This window comes from Schistocerca americana, chromosome 5 (assembly GCF_021461395.2).
Source record: "Schistocerca americana isolate TAMUIC-IGC-003095 chromosome 5, iqSchAmer2.1, whole genome shotgun sequence".
NCBI lineage: Eukaryota > Metazoa > Arthropoda > Insecta > Orthoptera > Acrididae > Schistocerca > Schistocerca americana.
In genome coordinates, this window is record NC_060123.1 from 465,093,862 (window position 1) to 465,119,950 (window position 26,089).

Sequence of the window (26,089 nt, forward strand, 5' to 3'; positions counted from 1 at the left end):
CCATAGAGACATGGCTTCACTCCATGAAAACCTAAGGAGAGATTTGTAATTTAATCCGGGATATAAAAGCGAAGTCTGTTGACATCATTTGTCTTGGCCTTGTTGGCCAAATACAGGCACAAAAAGCGTGTGGTAGCTATCTGTCCTACGGGAGCTAAGTGCAACTGTTATTATTATTGGTGGATATTGGTCACCTAGTCGTAGATATTGCTATAATCGCACTATTTCATTCCCATTTACGGAGCTTGTTAGCACTTGATGTTAGGTTGGCGCCATTAAAATGCATTGTGGTAATCGCTGCTGCTTGCTGGATCGCTGCTGTGTCTCGATGCTGATGCTGGCTCTAAATCTGGTTGTCTAGGGGTAAAATGATGAGGTCCCATGTTTTTGATGTGCTTTTGATGATAAATAACGAGCGAAACCAACAAATATTTAAACTTCAAATATTTATTACTCTGGTGGCCATCTTAATTCCACTGTCCACCAAAGACAATGACACAACACAAAATAGTACTTCTTTTACATGTTCTTTGCATTGTTTATCCACCTCGAACAATAACACACATACACACTTTACCAAAGTGACATTCCGACTGCGCTCCCAACCCTTCTTGCTGCTTGTATTTATAATCTTGTCAAAGAACTACTAAAAAGAGATATAGTTTATAAGTCACATGTACATCTGTTACCGTAATTTGTGAAGAAAAGTTATTAATTTATATCAAGTGACATAATTTAACAGGTTATTAAAATGACAGACAGATTTGTTGACTTGACAGAATAATTCTTTGTTACAAAAAGGCCGTTTTTTAGAAGTTCGTCAATTGACTTCTCTAATTTGCATAAATAAGTAAATAACATGAATTATTAAGAATTACATTTGTTTTCGTCCAAAATTGGAGTGTTTACGTGAATACTGAGTGAAAACGGTCCTAGTGAACAAATATGTTTCACTGGGTGATTTTTATTTAAGGAGGTCCCCAATACGTAAGTTGGCCACTATTTTTCGTACTTCATATTAATTATTTAAGATGAACTTAGGTGATATTAACTTTTGTGTGGTCAGTTATTCTGTATAATTTAATGGGTTGACTGTTTATGGAGACATGTTATGCAATCATTGTTAACATACACAATAACTTTTCTACAATCATAAATACTCGTTAAACTGGTTGAATTTGGAGGTTATCGCATACTTCGGTAAAGTAAAGCCTTTAATAGGTTCCGTTACAACATGCATGATTTCTGTTTATCTTTTTTATGTGGTATCGAAGCGTATTAGCTGTTTCAACCGCCGAGTTATGGACGCCGTTCAGGGTAAAACCATTTGAAGTGAGAGACTCTGTCAATTTATTAACGGTTCCTTGAAGGTAACGGAGATTTAAAGCGATCAGTAGTCGATTGCGAATATACGCTAAGGTTGACTTGATAGTTGATCTTGCTTGGAGGAAAGGCCGTAGCGATTACGAGTTCTCGTGTACACTGGATTTCGCAATGAGAATTCCGGTGATAGAAATGTGGTTATAGGGGAAAAGACTGGAAAGTCACGCAGTTGCAGTGAGTGACGTGTAAAGGCGTCCCTGGATGGAAGAAAACAGGCCTGGCATAGTGGGGACGGATGTATATAGGAGCGACTTAGGCCTGAGCGGGGCGTAGCGCACTCTGACCGCAGACATGAAGGCCGCTCTAGTGGTCGTCGCGGCGCTGGCCGTGGTCGCCGTCACCGCCGCGGAAGAGAAGTACACCACCAAGTACGACAACGTCAACCTGGACCACATCCTCGGGAACGACCGTCTCTTCAATAGCTACGCGCAGTGCTTGCTCGAGGATGGAGACGCCAACTGCACTGCTGATGGCAAGGAGCTCAAGAGTAAGTGTAGCTACGTGAACACATTGACACTCAGATAGGTGATTGGTTGTACCTACGCTGCGCGCACCTACGTCCACCTACACCTCTATATCTATACTCCGCGAGGCACTTTATGGTATGTCTCGCAGGCTACCACTGTCGCCTTCTCCCTTGTCCAAATCGTGAATAGCGCTCGAGAACTACAGTTGTTTGTAGTCATTCGTCTGAATCGGATCTCTCTTATTTTTCCTCCGTAGTATTTTCGCTAGATATATGCACGAGAGAGCAATATATCGGTGGGACCTTCGAGAAACGGTAAATCACGCCATCCGTAGAACGCCTCTCTTGTAACGTCTGCTGCTGTAGTTGGCTGAGCATCTCTGTCACACTTTCGGGCTTGGTAAATGTACCTATGAGAAAATGCGCTCCCCTTCGTTCGATCTTCCCCATTTCATCTATCAGTCCTTTATGATAAGGGTACAAGGCTGACGAGCAATATTCAAGTGCTGAATATAATGCTCTCAGGCTTCAGTTATTGATCTAATGAGTGAATCATAAACTTCCTCATTCGTTAATCGACTTCACTTTCTGAGGGTCCTTCCAATGAATCTCAGTCCGGAATCTGCCTTACATGCTATTCGTTATATGTGAACGCTCGATCACACAGATGTGATTGCTGTCAGTACTTGTTCGGCAATCTTGTGATCGTGTAATGATGGGTATTCGCAGTGTATAAGGGAATGATGGCTGGACCGGGACTCGAACTCGGATTTCCCGCTTTACCCACGGCCAGACCCAGACCTCCATTTGTCGTCGTTGCTGCGTCACGACCTGTACTCGTACACACATTTTGAAATTTCCGTACAAGGGAGGACATATTAACTGAAAATCACTGCCCGGTATCGGCAGATAATTACCAAATTGCAGTGCCTGTGTAGTTAAGAAGAAACACTCAGTGTTTCCTCGGACGAGCATGCATGCATGCGACCTGGACGCTGCAATATCGTATTTAACCTCCGAGGCCATGCAACGACTTTCAATTAAAGTGTGCTCCACTGCACGTGAAATACAAAATGTGTCCACGAGTACAGGTTATGGCGCAGGAACGACGAGGTGTGGAGGTTTGGGTCTGACCCTGGGTCGTACACTGACAGCCAAAGCGGTCAACGCGACCTCTCGCATAAAGCGGGACATCGGGGTTCGAGGCCTAGTCCGGCAGAAATTTTCACTTTCCCTTACACAGCTCATGGTTGGCTGAATTTATCACAAACTCGTTCAGTTGTGAACTACCTGTCACATCACTCATCAATAAAATTACCTTGTCCTTGAGGATGCTGCATTTGTTTTCCCGGTTGTTTGCACGGGGTGGCCCAGGAGGAGGGGTCAGTATTCAGGGATATGACATGAACGATCATTCGAATCAAACCACGGGCTCTAAAATGCATATCTTAAGGGCTACGAGCACTTTTTCGTAATCGATACTGTGAAACACACTTGCTTTCCATGTTTTGGGAGGTGGTAGAATGGTTCAAAACAAGAATGTCTAAAAAAAATTGCATACGCTGAGAGCTATAAGCTCTTATTCATCTTCACTACCTCTGCTACTGAGTAAGTGCTCGCAGTTCTTAAGTTACGCGTTTTAGAGCCCACGTTTACGAGACAATTTTTTCTCGTTTTGGTGCATACCACATCTTTTGATAATGTGTATAGTATAGAGTTTGCACTAGAAGAGATTTGTGTCACAGCATGGAAGATGATTCTTTGATTTGAATAATGATACCTGATCACATCCCAGAATATCGACCATTACTGCTGGGGCCCCCTGTCTATCATGAACATTACTGTATAGATTACGAACCTTTTGCCACTTTCTGCATCGGTAAGATGATACACTATGATGATGACGATATGCTCTGCCCATAAAGCAGGTCCATCACTCGAAATTCAGCATTTTACAGCCCCCCCCCCTCCCTCTTCGCAACATCCTTTTTTTAAGTTACGTCGCTAGAGGAGGTTGGCACCACATCTGCACACACAAGTCATCTAATTCCCGTAAATTCCGGAGAGGGTGACAACGAGCTTTGAAGCCACGTTCAATCACATTCCAGATCGATCGAGCTCAGATCTGGAGAGTTGTGGCTAGAACATCAATTGGAACTGGCCACTGTGTTCCTCGAACCACTCCATCACAGAAGCCTTGAAACATGGCGCATTATCTTGTTGAAAAATGGCGCTGCCGTCGGGAAACATGATCGTCATGAAGGGGTGTACGTGGTCTGCAACCAGTGTACGATAGTCCTTGGCCATCATGGTGCCTTGCACGAGTTCCATTGGACCCATGGATGCCCACGCGAATGCTCCCAACAGCATAATGGAACCGCGGTCAGTTTGTCTCCGTCCCACAGTACAGGTTCCAAGGACCTGTTCCCCTAGAAGACGACGAATTCGCGCCCTCCCATCGGCATAAAGAAGAAGGTATCGGGGTTCAGCAGGCCATACGAGGCTCTGCTACTGCGTCAACGTCCAGTGGCAATGGTCATTTACCCATTTCAGCCGTAGATGGCAATGTCGTAGTGTTAACATTGGCACATGGATGATTCGTCGGCTGACGAGACCCCCGTTAGGAATGCTCGGTGTACTGTGTGTTCACACACACTTGTTCTGTGTCCAGTGCTAAATTCTGATGTTAGCTACTTCACAGTTCGCCGCCTGATCTCTCTGATCAGTCATCTCAGCCTACGACGTCCGACATCTGTAATGAGGGGTGGCAACCCAACCCCATGATGTCTGAACGCGGTTTCATCTTGGTTTCGCCAAGTGTTGAAGACACTCACGACAGCACTCCTCGAACACCCAACAAGTCGTATAGTTTCCGAATTGCTCGCTTCAATGCTTTGGGCCATCACAATCTGCTCTTGGTCAGACTCGGATAGATAGCGCGCCTTCCTCACTCTCGGCACACACAACAGACTCACTGATTCTATGTGCACCGAGCATGTATCTGACTAGCAGCCATTCCTCGCTAGGTGACACTGCCATCACCTAGACGACTTTGTATCCATAGTAATTCAGTGATCATAATGTTCCGTGTGATGAGTGTGAATGTGACCAGTGACATGCTTGACGCAGACTACAGAAAATTTATGCCAAAATTGAACCGTAATAGGACCTTAACACAAGCACGGATACTCTTGTGAGCATTGTCTATAAGTGAATTTGGCGTTGGCTATGCTTATATGTCATACAGAACCAATTTTCTCGAGCCATCGTCATTATCGAACAATTTGCTTCAGGGAAACTTGCCTATTTTCTTTTAAGAAAATAGAGTGTGCAGAGTATAGTTTTTACTCCGCTTGTGGCAATGTTGTGCGCCAAGCGTCGCTGATGTATCCCGCTGAATATCATTTACGACACTAGGATAAAGGATGAAGCAAATTTAAATATGCAAAAATGGAAATTAAGGACATCCGTTTAACGACGACAGGCCGTATATTGTGCTTCGGTACCTTCACACCAACATCTTATTATTTCCCGAAGTTTCGCTTGTGAATTGCAAGGGTGTGTAGTGTAGGAAGTTTACTTCCACATCAGAATGCTACATGGCTTCAAAGACCGTTAACAGTGAGACCTCGTAGTCAGCTTCAGGTGAGTTGGAATAAAAACGCTTGACAGCATTAACACATTTAGTCGTAGATACCTGCAGACTTCCCCATGAGAATTTAAACGACACATTTTTTGCTCGTTTATTATGAATTCCTATGTGGTAATTTATTTATCCTCATAAATACACAACAAACCTGTTCACTGTCTGATGAAAAATATCAGGACACCTAGTGGCCGACATTAGTATGGGATGAGACGAAACCCTGGGCTTTGTGACTGCTTACACCCCGTTGTGGACACTTTCAATGAGGCGGCTGAATGTCTGCGGAGGAGTGACAGCCCATTCTTCCTCAAGAACCGAAAAAAGGCCAGGGTATGGAGCGAAGTCTTCGTGTTAATTCATTACAGAGATGTTACACTGGGTCCAGTTCGAGATTCTGAGCAGCCCAGTCCATGTCAGGTATGTCGTTGTCAGCAAACTATTGCCTCGCAGATGCTGCTACAAGACGAGGTGCATTGTCATTCTGATAACAATCATACTCTCCGAACTGTTCCTCTACTGTATGCAGTGTGTTCATGTTCTTCCGTGTTTATTCTTAAACACAACAAGGGGACCACAACCAAATCGCGAAGAATACATCCATGGTGTAATACGATCTCCTCCACGCTTAACTGTTGGGGCTAGACTCGATGCCAGATAACGTTCTCCAGGTTATTTGTGTTTGAGATTTAATTATTTTCTATTAATTTTAGGTTTATAAGGTTGAGTTAATCCTTGATTCATTTGTTTTTGGCCGGTCGGAGTGGCCGTGCGGTTCTAGGCGCTACAGTCTGGAACCGAGCGACCGCTACGGTCGCAGGTTCGAATCCTGCCTCGGGCATGGATGTGTGTGATGTCCTTAGGTTAGTTAGGTTTAATTAGTTCTAAGTTCTAGGCGACTGATGACCTCAGAAGTTAAGTCGCATAGTGCTCAGAGCAATTTGAGCCATTTTAACCATTTGTTTTTGTTACGCTGATTTAAAGTCTCTAAGTGCTTATTCTTCTGTTGTTAATGTAATAATTGTTATTGGTGGTGTAGGAAGCATAATTCGCCAAACACAATCCCTCCCGTCGGATTGCCACTGCGTATTTTGCGATTCATCGTTTCCAGTCATCCACTGTCCAGTGTCTCAAACATTGCTTAGCATTAGCAACAGATATGTGTGGCTTGTGAGCACTTACTCGACCATTATACAGCTTTCTTTTTACCTCCCTACGCACAGTAATCGTGCTAACTGGACTGCTGTAGAACTTCGGGACTCACGAATGATTCCTTTCGCTGATTTCATGCGATTCTAACTGCCCTCGTCAGTGTTCGACAGCCCCCGTCCGTCAGTACATGAGGTCTGGCTGTCTTGGTTGAGTTGTGGTTGGTCTGGTTGCGGTTGTTCTTTCGCTTTCCCACTTCACAATCACTTCACCAACAGTCGACTAGGGCAGCTTCAGAAGGATTCAAATAAACCCGATGGTATTGTTAGGTGACATCCAATGACTAATTCACGTTCGAGGTTACTGAGTTTTCTTGACCGATCCATTCTGCTTTTACTGCTTCTCTACTGACTAGACAGTATTCACCGCCTCCTTTCATACTGACGGGTTCGCTTCTCGTGACACCTAGCGGTCAATGCCGCATTACGTAGGGGTGTGCGGATATCTTTGTTTAGATCGTTTATGTTGGTAGTGTGACGGAATTGACTGGATACTTTCCAATGTATTTTCCATCAAATAGTTGAATATCTCGATCATGAACTATAAACACAATTCAACTGAAGCCTGCTTCCGAGACCTTCAAATATAACTTTGCTGTCTGTCTTGCTGTTCACATAATTTGTGTGTCGCTAACAAAGTCACAGCTGTGAGGCGCTTTGATTGCAATTGGCAGATCTTCTCACGCGCACTCATGTTAATTTTCTTCTTTGACTTTCTTCGAACCTTTAGCGGTAAGGAATGAACAAGCAGCTGTAAACTCATGACACGGCTGATATTGTATCAAGTATCACCAGTTGAACTAAATCTGCAATTCACATAAAATAGCCACATTGTTAGCTAACGCCATGTCGTATTATGTCCTTCAACGCGAAGAAGGAGGGTCGCCAAAAGATAAGGGTGCTCCCTCTCCCTTCTCTCTCCTATCACTTTCATAAGCCGCTGTGGGCCCATAATTTAAGCAGACGAAGTTTTTTATCGGGTCATCAACCTCTGACTGGTTTGAAGCACCCCGCGATGAATTTCAGTCGCGTACTAACGTTTTTATTCTATGTCCGCACTTATATGTTAGGGACATTCCAGTCCCTGTCCTCCTCTCAACCCCCCCCCCCCCCCCCCCTCCTCCCACAGTTCTTACCACCGAGCGATGTGGCGCAGTGGTTAGGGCACTGGTATCGCATTCGGGAAGACGACAGTGTTCAAATCCGCGTCCAGACATCCAGATTTAGGTGTCCCATAATTCCCCGAAATCGCTCCAGGCAAATGCTGGGATGTTTCCTTTGTACAAGGCTCGACCGATTTCCTCCCCATCCCTCTGTAATCCGATCTTGTGCTCCGCCTCTAATGACGGTGCTGTTGACGGAACGTTAAACGCTAATCTTCCTTCTTTCTTCCAGTTGTTATCATCTTCAGTTTCATAAAGTACCATAGAAGGTATTCCTTGATGTCTTAACAAATTTTCTATTATCCTAGTCTTCTTTGGGTCAGTGTATTCCACTTGTTCCTCTTCTCATTCCGTATCAGTCCATCTAATTTTCAGCATCCATCTTTATGACCACATCTCGAATGCTTCGATTGTCTTCTTTTCCAGTTTTTTCACAGCCCTTGCCTCACTACCATACAATGCTATTGTTCTTCCTCAAATTGTGGTCCACGTTTGATAATGGTAGTCTGTTGGACAATAATGACCTTACTGCCTCTGTTTGTTTGCTTTTTAAGACCTCCTTTACTCTTGTGCCATGTGATCTTTTACTTACAAGGTAGCAGAATTCCTCCACCTACTCTACTTGTTGTTCCCCAATTTTGATGTCAGTTTATCACGAAATTCATCACTACTGCTTCTCATCATCATATATGAAAAAAGAAGTTAGAAGTCAAGTTCATAAGCCACCCATTTGACATTCCTGTACAATGTGAAGTGCGTGAGGATCAGATTAAGTAAGCAAGTTAAGGGGGAGAATAAAAAATAAAAGATATAATATTTAATACAAGAAAAGTGAGCTCTTAGACATTTTTGTACGTTTCACTAAGGATCTAACACTGTTTCTTGGGATATTTCTCTGTTAACAATTTGAGACGAACCTTTGCCTCTTTCCCCCTGAATTATAAATTCTGTTCGTGAGTACTCAGCTTTCTCCTATGTCACTACGTTACTCTGGTCTTCAATAAGAATGTGACTCATTGGAACTGACCTAACGTTAGGTACTGCCTTTGATAAATTACAGTTTTCTTGGTTTCCTAGTGAATTTGTTTAGTATTCTCCATCCGTTTAAATGGCTACATTCGTCTACTTTAGGTTCCGCTATCGATTTTTAATGCATTCAAAATAGCTAAGGAAGTCAGATCAGTCTTTAAGTATTGGATGCGAAACGAACCAAACAACTTTGGTGGACAATCACAGGTATTAGTTTTATTATTGTCAGTGATGCAGTGGCCAAATTTCTCCATGGGAGCGCGTTAAATGGGTGTGTATTGCTTAGGAGAAATATATTTCATGTTCTGTCCCAATGCCGCAAGAGAAAGTCGTATGAATCACTTCCAGTTCTTTTCAGTTACATCGAAGGAAATTTCAAAAGTATTCCGAATTTATAATTTTGTAAGACAATTTTGGGATATATTCTGTAACTGGGTTTAGCTATTATTAATACTTTAAAGGGTAAGGGAAAATCCCATATAGCAGATTCCTTACAACGGATGTAGAGTGAAAGCAAATTACTTATTTTAAAGAAGGTCAGTGCGTTTGAACATGAAAACAAGAAAAGGGTTCAAATGAAATAAATGTGGGTCTGTGCCTCAGTCGTACGGCTCATCCTGTTTTATGTGAAATAATGAGCACACATGGTCAAACACTAAATTCATTTTCAACTTAGAATTTATCGAGATTTTATTAAATGCATTGAGGGCAATTCCGGGTTAGATATTGGCTGTGGTACAGGAGGAAGAGTATTCTACGTTAAAAAAAAAAAAAACAAACGTTTTGAAGAAATTCTCAGTGTAGTCTATATCCTCTCTACCAGTTAATGTTGATGTCGTAGGCAGAATATATAAGACTGCTAATAAAAAGCTTCTAGTTCCTTTTTCCGATAAATAATATGATTTTCGCTTCTAGTAAATCTTTACAATCGTGACAATCGCTTAAGAGAGAATGTATTACCGTTCCAAAGTAGTGCCTGTATGACTGTCTGTGATAAGTTAAAAGTGCATGTCAGAGTGGTGGTGGAAATTAGGCGCCTGCGGTCTGTATGCTGCCAATTATGCAGCACGAACATCACTTTACGGCTATTCCGGATTGTTAAGGGCTCCCTCCCTTTGTTTCCAAACTGATCGCTGCATCCTTTTACGTTGTTATACCTGCAAGCTGACGAAACAAGCAAGTGAAACAAAATTTCGAGAAAGGCGTAAAAGCACATGGGTAGCAGATGTCAACGTGAAGGCTCGCAGACACCGATAAAAAACAAATAAATAAAAAAAGACCTATGGCGTAAGGACAAACAAAGCAAAGGATAACAGATGGGGAATAACGACGAGTTTAACCTTGTGAATGGCTCTGTAATGGAGGAAGTGAGGGACTTCTGCTTAGGAGGTAAGATTACACGGAATGGACGAAACAAGGAAGACATCAGAAAAAGGTTTAAAAAAAAGATATTCAGTAAAAGGCTTCTATTGAGGTCATCTACAATCAACAAAACGTATACTCTACAGTGAGAAATATAATTCATTCTGTTCTTAATTTTACAAACAACCAAAAGAGAAATTGTGGAAGATATGACAAATAACATTCGTTTACAGATTTCAGCAAGTTGTGAATGCGTGTTCCATAAAATTCTGCTAACTGTCGTCGATTAAACAGACAACTGAAACAGTTCCTTTTTCAGTAAACTTGTAATGTAATGAAGCTAAAGGGACTGTTTCGTTCCTTGCAGGAATCATCCCCGACGCGTTAAGCAGCGAATGCGCCAAGTGCAACGAGAAGCAGAAGGAGGGCACCAGGAAGGTGCTGAAGCACCTCATCAACCACAAGCCCTACATCTGGGCGCAGCTCAAGGCCAAGTACGACCCCGATGGCACCTACAGCAAGAAGTACGAGAACAGGGAGAAGGAGCTGCGCGAATAAGCATTATAAAACACTGAGGCTTATAGATGTGACAAATACCCTCATTCTACACCACCCATCTTGGTGATTCAGAGAGCCAGACACAAATACTTTTCTTATCTTCATGAGAAGTTGTAGCATTTGAACAGTGTAACAAAATGTTAAGATATTTGTACTAGCTATATCTGGTCTTCACTTGATAAAAAATATAAGACACTGCTTTGTGAAATTCTGAAAGTGAGTCTTCATCCCTTACGACAAAATGTATTTCGTTTCAATTTTTCACGTATTATTTCTTGTATAAGAAAAAACTTTGATCAGTACGCTGCCCTCCAAATTAGCAGAGTTTACCTTCAACGACGACAGCCATGAAACCTTTGGAAGATTGGCTACCACGTAGTGAGTTCCAGGTATTGTTACACTTTCATCTCTATTAGTAATAAAAAATCGACAGGGACAATAGTGATACGTGATTCCGTAGTCATACCACATTTGCACAGTATATCTCAAATACCATCAAAGAGGAAGCGGGATGGAATCATGGTTGGTAGTCACACTTTATAATTAAGACACCTTATTGACATTACGCCTATAAAAACATAATTTGAGAATTATAAATTGTGGACGAGCCACTAGATAAAACTTTGCATATACAATTAGAAACCCAACGTACTCAGTACTCTAACAAAGTTTTTTAACAAACAATGGCCAATATGCGAGAGCCCTGGCAGTAGTGACAATATGTAAGGGAAAATGAACTGAATATTGTGTTTGGGAGGGCACTCAGCTTAGGTAGTTCGTGCAGTGATATTGACCATCGTACTACGGTGGTGTAGTGGTTGACATTACTGCCTAGCAAGCAAGAAGACACGGGTTCAAGTCCCATCTGCAGCACAAATTTTTGTTCATTCTATCTGCTTCGATCATTATTGTAAAAAATTGACAATTATAAAAAAAATTTGCAAATACAATTAGAAACTCGACGTACTCAGTACTCTAACAAACAATTCCAAATTAAGAAAAGGGGGTTACTGACAAACTACAGAACTTCAAACTCCCATATAGGACTTCCCTCAAAATATATATAATGAAACAATTACAGGTAAAGGGTGACTTAATAACACTTGAGCACTAGTGCCAAACTAAGATGCCACTACATAACATGATAGAATCACTTAATTAGAAAAACTACAACAGAGACACTGATCTAAAAAAAAAAGTAAGTTTACGTACTCAGACGTGTTAATAAAAAATTACTAGAAAAAGCTGCAGAAGGAACTCAGCGGATGCTATGCAGTTTAAGGTTTAGCCAGTTGCCAGTCCGTAATATTTAAGAAAACAAGTTCATATACAAACAGGTTACATACAAAAAATATGTCTACCAGCTTAACCCGCCTTGACGAAAGGAAGATAAAATACTAAACTTTGGAAGGGGGTATGTGACCAACTCTGATAGTGGCCAGGTTCTTAAACACTGCCAGGCCTAGACCTCGGATGACATTTCACTCCCCGCCAAGACGCTGGCACAGTTAGAAGTTTCAATCCGAATCACAAAGACATTTCAATAGCTCTGAAACATAGAAACACTGGGCAGCACCTTTGACTCACTTGCAGATGGACAACTGTATTAATAGAGTGCAGGCTTTAGAAACAGGAACATAAAATCTTTTGATTGAAAGAGACACAAAAATACTTTTGAGAAAATTTTCAAGTAACGGCCACCATTTAACTGGACCAAGAATGTCTTTCATAACAATAATAAAGTTTAAAGTCTCTGAGTGCGCCGGTGAACAAACAATTATGACGACTTACTCCATATAAGGTACACAATACGAGGGAGCGGGTTCCACAGCTTCACCGCTTCCTTCAAATTTTGTTCCCAGCAAAGTCACAGAACTTGTATATCCAAGCTGCCCATGTTGGCAAAACGCCCAACCAATTTCACACCACAACGTGTAACGGTCATCACACTCGTTCGGCAGCCGTTGACACTCCGCTCCCCCGCGAATGACACGAGATCTCGAGGGTTTCCGTCGAAGGCTAACAACCCACTCGCTTCGCCTGCGAAGCCTCAAGGTAAGACACGCGAAAAGCAAAGCTGGCTTACCCCAACCACAATCGATCTCAACGATACATGAACAAAATAAGACTGGCACCAGCTCGCCACGGCTCAAATAGTTAATTTTGTCGACAATTTCAAGCTCTCACATACTCCTCTAAATCTAGTTCCCTGATTCATTCGATTGCTTCATACAGTGTATGGTGAATGTTTATTATCGTTCCTTTTTACGCTCGAAGAGGACAGCAACAACATGGTGGACTGTCTATAAGTCACAACTTGCAGAGCTAACCCATATCCAATTGTGCAATTGATAACCAGATTTGCCTTGTGCGATTCGAATACTGCTCACGAACCTCCAAATACTTCTACAAAGATCAAATCCTTGTACCTGCATGGATTCTCAGCTAGATGTTTGTTGACTGCTGAAGACTACTCCGTCTATATTGTAATATCTTGGCGAAACATTGCAACTTTTATGCATCTAGCTGCCTATATGAAACCATTTGGTGAGACTATGTGACACTTCCGTATTTGTGTTCTCAATGCATATAGTTGTGCACGCTTTGTTCAGTCTGTGTGACGCCTACAGGTCTGACCTTTCAGATGTGATTGCAGTAGAGCTTTATTAAGAATATGCATAATCTTTACATTTGAACTTCTAATACAGAACGTTTATACAATTTTTAAATTGCACAACATCGGAATGTATGTTAACCCAATCATCGTTTGCATAATATGTGCTGTGCAAGATTATTGCATCGCAACTGAACTAATCACTGAATATGAAATGTACTTTTTTTGTGTCATCAGTATTCTGACTGGTTTGATGCGGTCCGCCACGAATTCTTCTCCTGCCAAACTCTTCATCTGAGAGTAGCACTTGCAACCTACGTCCTCAATTATTTTCTGGGTGGGTTCCAATCTCTGTCTTCATTTTTTGCCCTCTACAGCTCCCTGTAGTATAATGAAAGTCACTCCCTGATGTCTTAACACATGTTCTATTATTCTGTCCCTTCTCCTCGTCAGTGTTTTCCACATATTCCTTTCCTCTCTGATTATGTGCAGAACCTCCTTATTCCTCACATTATCAGTCCAACCTAATTCTCAACATTCATCTGTAGCTCCCCATCTCGATTGCTTCGATTCTCCTCTGTGCTCCAAAGGTATATTCTCAGAAATTTATTCCTCGAATTAAGGCCTATGATTGATACTAATAGACTTCTCTTGGACATAAATATCCTTTTTGCCACTACTTGTCTGCTTTTGATGTCCCCCTTGCTCTGTCCATCATTGATTATTTTGCTGCCTAGGAAGGAAAATTCCTCAACATCTATGAGGGCTATTCGGAAAGGAAAGAACTATGGGTCGCGAAATGGAAACCACAGTGAAAATCAAAACTGTTTTATTTGCAGCGATTAGCTACACCTTCCAGCTACTTCTCTACACAGTTGCCGCTCAGACTTAGAGCAACTTTTCAATTCCTTCGTTATAGAAGACAGCCGCCGGTGCTTTTCGACAATTTTCTCCTGTGGACTGCAGCTCGTTGTCTTTGTCAAAATATTGTCTTCGTAGCCAGCGGTTCATTGAGCAGAGATGAACCTCAGGGGTAGCCAATCACAGGCTGTATAGTGGGTGATCAAACACTTCCCACTGAAAACGCTGCGGGAGCATCTTCATTGCCCCTGCAGAGTGCGGCCAAGAATTGTTGTGTAGAACGAACCACATGACAGTTATGTTATGTGGATTGCATAGCTTCAGGCGGAATCTTTCGCCAGGCCCTCGTACTTGGTGGGAGACGCTAATTTCTAGCCATCTTTACGTTCTCACTATGATCTCATAACTGCAAAGAGCGACATGATGTGATCGAGGGGCGTACTAGACACAGTGCCCAACGCATCTGTGCAAAGCTTCATCAGATTTTCACTGTATTTTTCATTTCGCGACCGATCGTTCCTTACTTTCCGAATAACGCTCGTACTTCATGACCATCAATCCTGATGTTGAGTTTCTCGCTGTTCTTATTTCTCCTACTCTCATTACTTTCGCCTTTCTTCGATATACACTCAATACTTATTCTGTACTCATTAGACTGTTCATTCCATTCAGCAGACGTTGTAATTCTTCTTCACTTTCACTCAGGATAGCAATGTCATCAGCGAATCATATCAATGATATCCTTTCACCTTGTATTTTAATTCCACCCCTGAACCTTTCTTTTATTTCCATAATTGCTTCTTCGATGTACAGATTGAACAGTATGGGTGAAAGACTACATCTCTCATTTACACCGTTTTTAATCCGAACACTTCTTTCTTGGTCGTCCACTTTTATTATTCCCTCTTAGCTCTTGTACATATTGTATATTATCCGTCTCTTCCTATAGCTTACCCCTATTTTTTTCAGAATTTCGAACAACTTGCACCATTTGACATTGTCGAACTCTTTTTTCCTGGCCGACAGATCCTATTAACGTGTCTTAATTTTTCTTCGGTCCTGCTTCCATTATCAACCGCGCCATCAGAATTACCTCTCAAGTGCCTTTACTTTTCCTGAAGCCAAACTGATCCTCATCTAACACAGCCACAGTTTTCTTCTGTATATTATTCTTGTAAGCAGTTTGAATGCATGAGCTGTTAAGTTGCTTGTGCGATAATTCTCGTCCTTGTCAACCCTTGTAGTCTTTGGTATTGTAGGAATGGCATTTTTCCGAATGTCAGATGGTATGCTGCCAGACTCATACATTCTACACACCAACGTGAATAATCGTCGTGTTGCCACTCACCCACTGATTTTAGAAATTCTGATGGAGAATTGTTAATCGCTTCTGCTCTTTTAACTTCTGATTCTAATACTGGATCATCTACCTCTTCTAAATCGACCCCAGTTTCTTCTTCTATCACATCAGACAAATAGTCCCGCTCGTAGTGGCCTTTATTGTACTCTTTCCACTTATCCGCTCTCGCCTCTGAATTTAACAGTGAAATTTCCGTTGGACTCCTAATGTTATCACCCTTGCTTTTAATTTCACCGAAGGTTGTTTTGACTTTCCTTTATGCTCAGTCAGTCCTTCCGACAATCATTTCTTTTTCGATTTCTTCACATTTTTCTTGCAGCCATTTCGTCTTAGCTTTTCTGCACTTCCTGTTTATTTCATTTCTTAGCGTCTTGTATTTCTGTGTTTCTAAATTCCCCTGATAATTTTGGTACCTCGTTCCTTCATCGATCAACTGAAGTATTTCTTCTGTTACCCATGATTTCATCGCAGTTACCTTCTTTGTACCTATGTTTTACTTTGCAACATCTGTGATTGTCCTTCTTGGAGATGTCCATTGCTCTTCAATTGCCTACTGCCTACTGCTCACTGAGCTATTCCTTATTGTTGTATCTCGTCATTCTTTAGTAGTTCCGTACACTACTTCTTTGTCTACTGAGTCGTCTTAACTAATCTCTTGAACTTCAGCCTACTCTTCATCACTACTACATTGTCATCTGAGACTGTAAGTGCTCCTCGGTACGCCTTAGAATCCAGTATCTGATTTTGGAATCTCTGTCTGACCATGATGTAACCTAACTGGTATCTTCCTGTATCACTCGGCTTTTACCAAGTGTACCTTCTCCTCTTGTGATTCTTGAACATGCATTTGCTATTACTAGCTGAAATTTATTACAGAACTCAATTAGTCTTCCTCCCATTTCATTCCTTGTTCCAAGCCCATATTCTCCTATAAGCTTTTCATCAACTCCTTGCCGGTGCTGAGGGTCCAGGAGAGGCGTAACCTTTGTGTCGTGCCGTCATCGAGGGTACACTAGTGGACCTCCGGCTCCGAAAGCCCATATCGATGATGTTTCGTTGAATGTTTCCACGCTGACACTTTTGATCCAGCGTTGAAATCTCCAGCAGTTTGTGGAAGAGTTGAACTTCTGTCACGTTGAACGATGCTCTTCAGTCGTCGTTGGTCACATTATGGCAGAATCTTTTGCCGGCCGCAGTGATGTCGGAGACTGATGTTTTAGCGGATTCCTCATATTCACGTTGCACTCGTGAAATGGTCCTACGGGAAAATCTCCACTTCATCGCTACTCCGGAGATGCTGCGTCCGGTCGTTTGTGCGCCGACTGTAACACCACGTTCACACCCATTTAAATCTCGATAACCTGCCATTGTAGCAGCAGTAACCGATTTAACAACTGCGCCAGACACTTGTTGTCTTGTATAGGCGTTGCCGACAGGAGCGCCGTATTTTGCCTGTTAGCATATCTCTGTATTTAAATGCGCAATCCTATACCAGTTTATTTAGCGCTTCAGTGTAGTATTCGAACGAGGGGTCTAAAGCTGGCCTGTCGCCTAATGACGATAAAAGGGTCATTTGTGATGACGGAACTAAAAGTCACGCGTACTCACACTACTCGAAGAAGACCACAAACATAGTATCAGGACGAAACTGTATTCTGTCGAAGCGGGAATAGGGTGAAGAAAAATCATACACATATTATGACGTAAAATTTCATTTATTTTTCATCCAACTTAAAAGCAATTTTAGATTTTCATAAGCAGACACAGCAACAACATTTTCACACCTATTCTTCTTGAGTCGATGGAGAGCACCCGTAGGACACCCGTAGAATTCCAACCCTTGAACAGCAGCAAACTTGAAGATTCGACTCATCCATGAGATGTTCTTCTTCCCCTTTACGTAGATGATGGTATCCGCGTGGTCGAATTATCGATGCATGTCACATATCTTTATAGGGTATGCCAGGATCATCCCACTGAATTCCATGGTAGAGATGTATTAGCCACTTTGCACTCTTCCGTCTTTTAGCTCACTTTACATCCTTGAAAGGCCTCAGTGACGCAATGTTTGCTGAGAATGTTTCTATTAGTTCGGTATCTTCTGTGCACGCTACGAATGTAGTCTTGAAATATGAACCGTCTACGCTTATGATCATAGAATCCCTGAGAGTCTGCAATGCTGTTTACACCTTGAGATGCCATTGCGGAATGCGATGGGTAGGGCGCAGCACCCTTTCATTTATACAACTCGTTGCATAACACCGGTGAGCGGGCAGTAGTTAATCACACGGTCATGTGGAACTAGAGCATACGTTGCAGTGTGTTCCGGGAAATTTACTGAAGATTCAAATTGAACTACTTCTATAGGTCCATACTTACTATGACCGGTGATAGCTCCTTGAATTTCCGTGGATTGAACAGACAGCCCCATGCTTCTCCTTCAGCACTTTCATAGTAAGAAGCACGAAACCTCGAATACATGTCATACGCTAGACTGTACATTTCCATCCCACTGAAAGTGTAAATTGTTATATGGGTAGAATTAGTTAACTTGCAGTTGTCAAATACAGTGGAATCATTTGCTTTATTCCCTCTTCTAACAGCCTGAAATGCAAGTAAGGTGAATCTAGACCTGCGAAGATGTTTTAATAGCCCATGTCTGCCTGCTTGCGGTTGGTAGCACTGGGTACTCGAAAACCTCCCAAGAGCGGAATGTACCAAAATTCAGCACTTTTAAAAGCTTCAGACGTTCCTCGTTCGACGCACTGATGTGAGGCATTTTCCGTATAATCTTGCTGATTGTGATCATATTCTCCTCTTAAGCTCCTTGAATGTGTGAGTTATTATCCGCCGAACTCCGAATGCTTAGCATTCATATTAATCTTATTCATCTCCTCAAAGTAGCCCATAAGCATTTTTAGAGGTATACATGCAGTAAATCTTTTGTACTCTGCAACTGTTCTATTCGCCGGATCGTCTATGAACCATCCCGCATTTTATATACCATTCAAATCCTTGGGTGATGCAGTGGCGTATGTTTTAAGGGTTGAAACTATGCCGACACTGCATGTACGGTCGATCTCAGGCCCATTGAGTTCATAGCGTATCTCTTGAAACAGGAATACTAAAGCGTTACGTGTAAGCTTGGATCACATTGTAGCACTGCCATCAGTTTTCTTGAATGATCCCTCCAAATGTACACAAATCAAAAAAAGTTTTGCATCACCTCGGTTGAGTTCCGGAACCTGTACTGAAAATTGGAATAGACGTCAACATAAACATAATTTCTGTCCTTTTTATTGCTCATGAAAACCACACATTGCATTTTTACCACCAAACAGCGAGATCTTCAGAGGTGGTGGTCCAGATTGCTGTACACACCGGTACCTCTAGTACCCAGTAGCACGTCCTCTAAAGTTGATGCATGCTTTTATTCGTCGTGGCATACTATCCATAAGTTCAAGGCACTGTTGGTCCAGAATGTCCCAGTAGCACGTCCTCTAAAGTTGATGCATGCTTTTATTCGTCGTGGCATACTATCCACAAGTTCAAGGCACTGTTGGTCCAGAATGTCCCATGCCTCAAGGGCGATTCGACGTAGATCCCACGGAGTGGTTGGTGGGTCACGTCGTCCATAAACAACCCTTTTTAATCTATCCTGGGCATTTTCCATAGAGGTCATGTCTGAAGAACATGCTGGCCATTCTAGTCGAGCGATGTCCTTACCCTGAAGGAATTCATTCACAAGCTGTGCACGATGGGGGCGCGAATTTTCGACCATGAAGACGGATGCCTCGCCATATGCTGTCGATATGGATGCACTATCGGTCGGAGGATGGCATTCACGTATCGTACAGCCGTTATGGCGATTTTCAGTACCAAAAGCAGCGTACGTCGGCCCCACATAATGCCACCCCAAAACAGCAGGGAACCTCCACCTTGCTGCACTCGCTGGACAGTCTGTCTAGGAGTTCAGTCTGACCGGGTTGCCTCCAAACACGTCTCAGACGATTGTTCGGTAAAGAGAACGTGATGCCGATTCTGAGCGGTCCATTTGGCACGTTGTTGGGTCCATCTGTACCGCGCTGCATGGACCTTGCCATGGACGTCGGGAGTGAAGTTGCACATCATGCAGTCTACTGCACACAGTTTGGGTCGTAACACGACGTCCTGTGGCTGCACGAAATGCATTATTGAACATGATGATGTTGCTGTAAGGGTTCCTCCGAGCCATAATCCGTAGGTTTCGGTCATCCAATGCAGAAGTAGCTCTTGGGCGGCCTGAGCGAAGCATGTTATCGACAGTTCCTGTCTCTCTGTATCTCCTCCACGTTCGAACAACATCGCTTTGGTTCACTCCGAGACGCCTGGAGACTTTCTTTTTTGAGAGCTCTTCCTGGCACAAAGTAACAAAGCGGACTCGATCTAACAGCGGTATTGATCGTCTAGGTATGGCTGAACTACAGACACCACGAGCCGTGCACCTCCTTCCAAGTGGAATGCCTGGAACTGATCGGCTGTCTGACCCTCTCCGTTTAATAGGCACTGCTCATGCATGGTCTTTTACATCTTTGGGCGGGTTTAGTGACATCTCTTAACAGTCAAAGGGACTGTGTCTATGATACAATATCCACAGTCAACGTCTATCTTCAGGAGTTCTGGGAACCGGGATGATGCAAAACATTTTTCGAGGTGTGTATGAACCTCTTGCATGGAAGCGTCAGCGCATATTAATGCGTGATGACAATCCTAATTTCATCATTCTTGTTAAATGTGGTTGAAGTATAACGATTGTGCGAGAAATATTCCTGGCCTATGATTCTCTCATCATACTTTACTGGTCTGGTTATATTGAGTGAGGACGTCATTGCGAGGTTTCAGCCAACAGATTTGAGAAACTCGTAGTTCGTACGCGTTATCAGTTCGCGCCTCGTCAGCGAAGTGACGTGCTGTGGATTTTGTGCACTGGTTTTATACCTTACGACCATCCTGCCTTAGATGTAATCGTACAATGATTTCCTCACCACGAAACTCAACAAGTTGATTATTCTGGTCCACGATATGCAACTCCAATAGCCCAACGTCTTCAGTGTCACTGGATGATATGTTGCGTTGGTGGGAATCTCAACAGTCTTATTCCCTCTTGCAACTGAGGGGAAGAATCCGTGAATAGTATGAATCAGACTGTCATTGAGATTGGATGTCGTTGCAATGTTATACTCGACTGGGATTGTGCTGACAAGCAGTATGCCCACAGTCTAGCCTGACTTGAAAAATTTACTTGGATCCTTCTTCAAAACCTGTTCGCTTTCTGGTTAAAGTCAGTCGTTGCATTTACAGTCCTCATTTCAGATTTAAGTGTGTTAGTGTTTGCGCATAACTGGATATCTTTTCCAGACTGTTCTAAGACTTCGTTTAAATCGTCGATATCGTATGCACATGGTTCTATTTCCACAATGTCTTTTTCACCATTTATATTAAAATGCAGTTTGTTTTTAGTCTCGGTGATATATGGGATGCTGTTGTACGTTTGTAGTCCAATCAAAGCAGTGCTCCATTCCCCAATGCTCAAATCAATTGGCGGGAAGTAATTTGCACGAAATACAGATGATCGTTCTTTTAACGTCAAAGTGTATGACATTGCATCTGAACCTCAACTGATGAAGGATGTTTAAAGCTCCTTCTTATATAGTCTGCCGCTTCTTCTTTTTCTTTGTAAACATCAAGAGAAACATAATGCATAGATGTTCGCATTGGTGTATATTAAAGTCGTGGTGGCGATGAAAGTTGTAGGACACACGTCTTCTGAGAGTGAGGTATCGTTGTAATTCTTTTGGTGGTTGCCGGTCACCAAATGAGTCGAAATAGCAGACGCTATCCGCATTTTTCATAATATATGACACCCATTGGTTACTGGGGCCTCCAGCAACATCTAAATTTTCAATACCACCTTCACCAGTTTTCCACATTGTCTTCAGTAATGTATCCCTCAAAAACGCACCATGGTATCTTAGAATGTTGAATTTTTTTCTAAGAAACTTAAGAAGATCCTTATTAGTGAGTTGCCGATCTGGTAGGAGCGCTAATGGGCTTTCTTTTTATTTGTCAATAGACCAAACCCTTCCCTGTACGGTTTCAAGTATAGTCCTTTTCCGATGGCTGTAGCTTCCATCATGCGGTTATGTCTTCTTGCTTCTTCTAACTACGGCTGGGAATTTTGTGCGTTCTTAGCTTTTCAACCAATAGCTGCAGCACCACCAGCGAGGGACCCTACCGCAGAGAGTGCGGATATGGCTGGGACGAAGAATGGAAGAAAACCACCAGACGTCTTGGGTATTGGTAGAACTCGAGGTGCTTTAACCGATCCTCCTCCTCCTCCTCCTCTTCTTCTTCTTCTTCTTCTTCCCGCACCTTTCTGTTTCAGAACGTTTTTAGCTGTATACATCGCTGTCAGGATACGGATCTTCAAACAGCTCTGCTTACCACCCTTCTCCTTCTTCTTGCTTAGCGCACAACGTGCTGCATTCATAAGTCGGTTGAAATTCATCAGTCCTATACCCAACTTAACTTTTCCACACATGGTTGTATCAACTGCAGATACTGCTATGCATTGACCTATACCAATATCCTTTCTTCTGGAGTCGCCTTAGCCTTATCAGCTAAAATCCTATCTGCAGTGTGCCGGCTTGAGAGATATTTATTTGCAGCGTATACGATGTCGTGTTCCATACACGCTTCTTCGAGAAGACTAACACCCTTATAACCTCGAGCCAAGCGGTTCTGAAGATTTGTTCAGCTCTATAATAGTTACATCCCGGTATGTGTAATTCCACTGGCAGTCTGTCTAGAATACCACCATCTCCTCTAATGCGTCTCCTAGCATGCATGTTGTGCTACTGCTGTGGTTGTGTACTGTGCACCACATTATATAGCAGATCGTTAGCATCAATCCACTTGTTTTGTGCTGCAGGAAAACCAAGCCATTTGGCTAGTGCTCGTTTCACCGACGTCTTATGACTCTCCCCATAAGAAACACATCCGGTTCTGAGGTTTTCCACAACTCCTCGGTGTAGAAACAACCACAATTTCTTCGCCTTTACTATGCTTCAAGATGCAAGTTCTAGGATTCGTTCTTTGTACCTTTGAAAACGTAAATATCTCTGTTGACCAGTTCGGTACGTATAATTTCGCAAATGCTGTCTTGTGTTTTGAGAAACGTACCAAATAACCTACATTAAATTTCTGTCTGCGTGGATCCAGCGTTTTAATATGTTAATATACGGTATCCGTGAGTCCATTATCACGATCATCAAAAATGGTTCAGATGGCTCTGAGCACTGTGGGACTTAACATCTGAGGTCATCAGTCCCCTAGAACTTAGAATTACTTAAACCTAACTAACCTAAGGAGATCACACACATCCATGCCCGAGGCAGGATTCGAACCTGCGACCATAGCAGCTGCGCGGTTCCAGACTGAAGCATCTAGAACTGCTTGGTCACTGCGGCCGGCTACAGACCTCAGCTTTGTGGTTGATGTAGAAGACTTACTAAATTTATCACTGCTAATCACTAGCATTGCCCCAATTGTACACATGGATGCCTGTGCTGGAGTGAGTGAACGCCTTGCCTCTTGCACATTGTAAAACTGACTGGATTTTTAGCAGATGATCTACAGTTACAGCACATGCATTTATCAACATGAGTTGTGAAGTGTAACTTAGTCCAATCCTGGTGCATCTTCATTATTTGATGAAGCGTGTTTATATTCATCAAATATCACTGCTATAGACACAGTCTTCAGATGCATAGTTACCGCTAGTATACCCATTAAACGCCTCCTTCTCGAGCACAGACACGTCACCCATTGAACACAGTAAATAATTACGTCTGTCCTGCCAATCCAGCAGCTAGATGCAGAATGAATCCTTTTCCCATCATTTTTTTCCCAGACTGCAATCTTGGATTACATCATGAGAGTGGAGGGCCAGCAGCGCCATGTGATGGCAGTGATGTGAAGGAATTCAGTTGAGCTTTCGACCTTATGGAACTACTGCCGACGGCCGCGGTGGTCTAGCGGTTCTAGGCGCTCAGTCCGGAACCGCGCGACTGCTACGGTCGTGGGTTCGAGTCCTGCCTCGGGCATGGATGTGTGTGATGTCCTTAGGTTGGTTAGGTTTAAGTAGTTCTAAGTTCTAGGGGACTGATGACCACAGAAGTTAAGTCCAATAGTGCTCAGAGCCATTTTTGAACTACTGCCTATGACAACTCAAATTGTTTAAATAAACAATGCGTACAAAATAAAGACTCACTTCCATTCTATCCAGCAACCCAGCACAGACTGTCCTTTTCCCGCCAATTTCCAGATTGGGGGAGGAGAGGGGAGGGAAGGGAGGAGGGGAGGGGAAGGGGAGGGGATTAGGTTAGTGGAGGTAGCCCAGTTGACCTATTTTGCCGCTAGTATTTGAACTTCTCACCATGACGTCATTGCCATGTTGTCACATCCATGGCTGCCTTCTTGGATCCCCCATCTTGAATAAATGTGGCAACAATGGAACGTGGGTTTCTGCCCACCTTGTCCTAAAGCATAATTACTAAACACAGCCTTCCGATATTCCTTCACCAAAGGAGAAGAAGTAAATGTTCCCGAAATTGAATTAAGAACAGCTGCCATAAAGAAGAACTTTGACATAGTAGTGAAGCAACTTCCTTTTTTACATCCACTGAAATACAGTCCCATATCATTAACGTCGATATGCAGTAGGATTTTGGAACATATACTGTGTTCGAACATTATGAATTACGTCGAAGAGAGAGGCCTATTGATTCACAGTCAACACGGAATTAGAAAACGTCGTTCTTGGGAAACAAAATTATCTCTTTACGCAAATTGTTGAGAGCTGTCGACAACGGATTAAAAGTTGATTCTGTAATTATGGATTTCCAGAATGCTTTTGACCCTGTACCTCCCAAGCGGCTTGTATTTCAAATGCGTGCTTGTAGAATATCGTTTTAGTAACGTGACTGGATTCGTGATTTCCACAGTTCATAGTAACTGACAAAACGTCATCGAGTAAAACAGAAATGATTTCTGGTGTTCCACAAGATAGCGTTATGGGCCCTCTGCTTTTCCATATCTATATAATCGATTTTGGAGCCAATCTGAGCAACCATCTTAAGTTGTTAGCGGATGATGCTGTCGTTTATTGTCTAGTATAGTCATCAGAAGATTAAAACAAACTGCAAAAAAAGATTCAGAAGAGACAGCTGTATGGAGCGGAAATTGACCCTAAATAATGAAAAGTGTTTTATACTTACAAGAAAAAATCTCCTAATAATTTATTGAATGATCAATTTTAATGTAATGAGAATTTTTTAAACTATTTTTTATGACCTTCAGTGATTTGTTCGTACGATATGTCTCTTGTGAACATGATGTGCTTCTACACTCTAACGAAAGTTGAGGTCTCCTCGTTCCTCGACTACCTTTCGCTCATACATAACTGTGGAAAGCCCACACTCGAAAGACATTGTTTTTCTTTTTGGTTTGAGGATATTCATCGTAATATTTTGGCCTCGAGCATTATTTTATGCTATTAGGTCACCCACACCTAGACACTGTGCGAACACGATTAGGTTGTGACACTTTTGGTCACATTTTGTTTGTGATATTTATGAATTTACAGAATGTGTAGAAACATTAAACATTACGACTTGAGAAATTTTGGGACTACGCCATTCGTTTCGTTTGTGCCTGTCAGTTCCTGTTTCGCACTTAGACCTCGAGCACTGTTCTAGCACCTCAATCTCGAGCTAAAAGTTGGTAGTTTAATATAGTGTCAATTATGGGTAGCAAGCTACATGCTCTTATATGTGTAGATGTTATGACTCTATCGACACGTTCATGGCTTTTATGAGTAGACTAATTGATTATATTATACATCAGATTTATTTCTATGTACACTCCTGGAAATTGAAATAAGAACACCGTGAATTCATTGTCCCAGGAAGGGGAAACTTTATTGACACATTCCTGGGGTCAGATACATCACATGATCACACTGACAGAACCACAGGCACATAGACACAGGCAACAGAGCATGCACAATGTCGGCACTAGTACAGTGTATATCCACCTTTCGCAGCAATGCAGGCTGCTATTCTCCCATGGAGACGATCGTAGAGATGCTGGATGTAGTCCTGTGGAACGGCTTGCCATGCCATTTCCACCTGGCGCCTCAGTTGGACCAGCGTTCGTGCTGGACGTGCAGACCGCGTGAGACGACGCTTCATCCAGTCCCAAACATGCTCAATGGGGGACAGATCCGGAGATCTTGCTGGCCAGGGTAGTTGACTTACACCTTCTAGAGCACGTTGGGTGGCACGGGATACATGCGGACGTGCATTGTCCTGTTGGAACAGCAAGTTCCCTTGCCGGTCTAG

General features: G+C 42.6%; 1 protein-coding gene across 1 annotated transcript; it reads left to right on the plus strand.

The window, feature by feature from the left end:
* The first annotated feature begins 1,664 nt into the window (after positions 1-1,664).
* Positions 1,665-11,003, plus strand: LOC124615341 (ejaculatory bulb-specific protein 3-like). Its single transcript, XM_047143139.1, has 2 exons — positions 1,665-1,870; positions 10,622-11,003. The coding sequence occupies exons 1-2, from the start codon at positions 1,675-1,677 to the stop codon at positions 10,810-10,812; spliced, it is 387 nt and encodes a 128-aa protein (XP_046999095.1). The 5' UTR covers positions 1,665-1,674; the 3' UTR covers positions 10,813-11,003.
* Positions 11,004-26,089: the final 15,086 nt, after the last annotated feature.

Excerpts from the sequence above, each read along its gene's own strand:
- LOC124615341 (XM_047143139.1), top strand. The coding sequence starts at position 1,675 with ATGAAGGCCGCTCTAGTGGTCGTCGCGGCGCTGGCCGTGGTCGCCGTC. Across the intron at positions 1,871-10,621 it reads TGATGGCAAGGAGCTCAAGA|GAATCATCCCCGACGCGTTA; the intron begins GTAAGTGTAGCT and ends CGTTCCTTGCAG.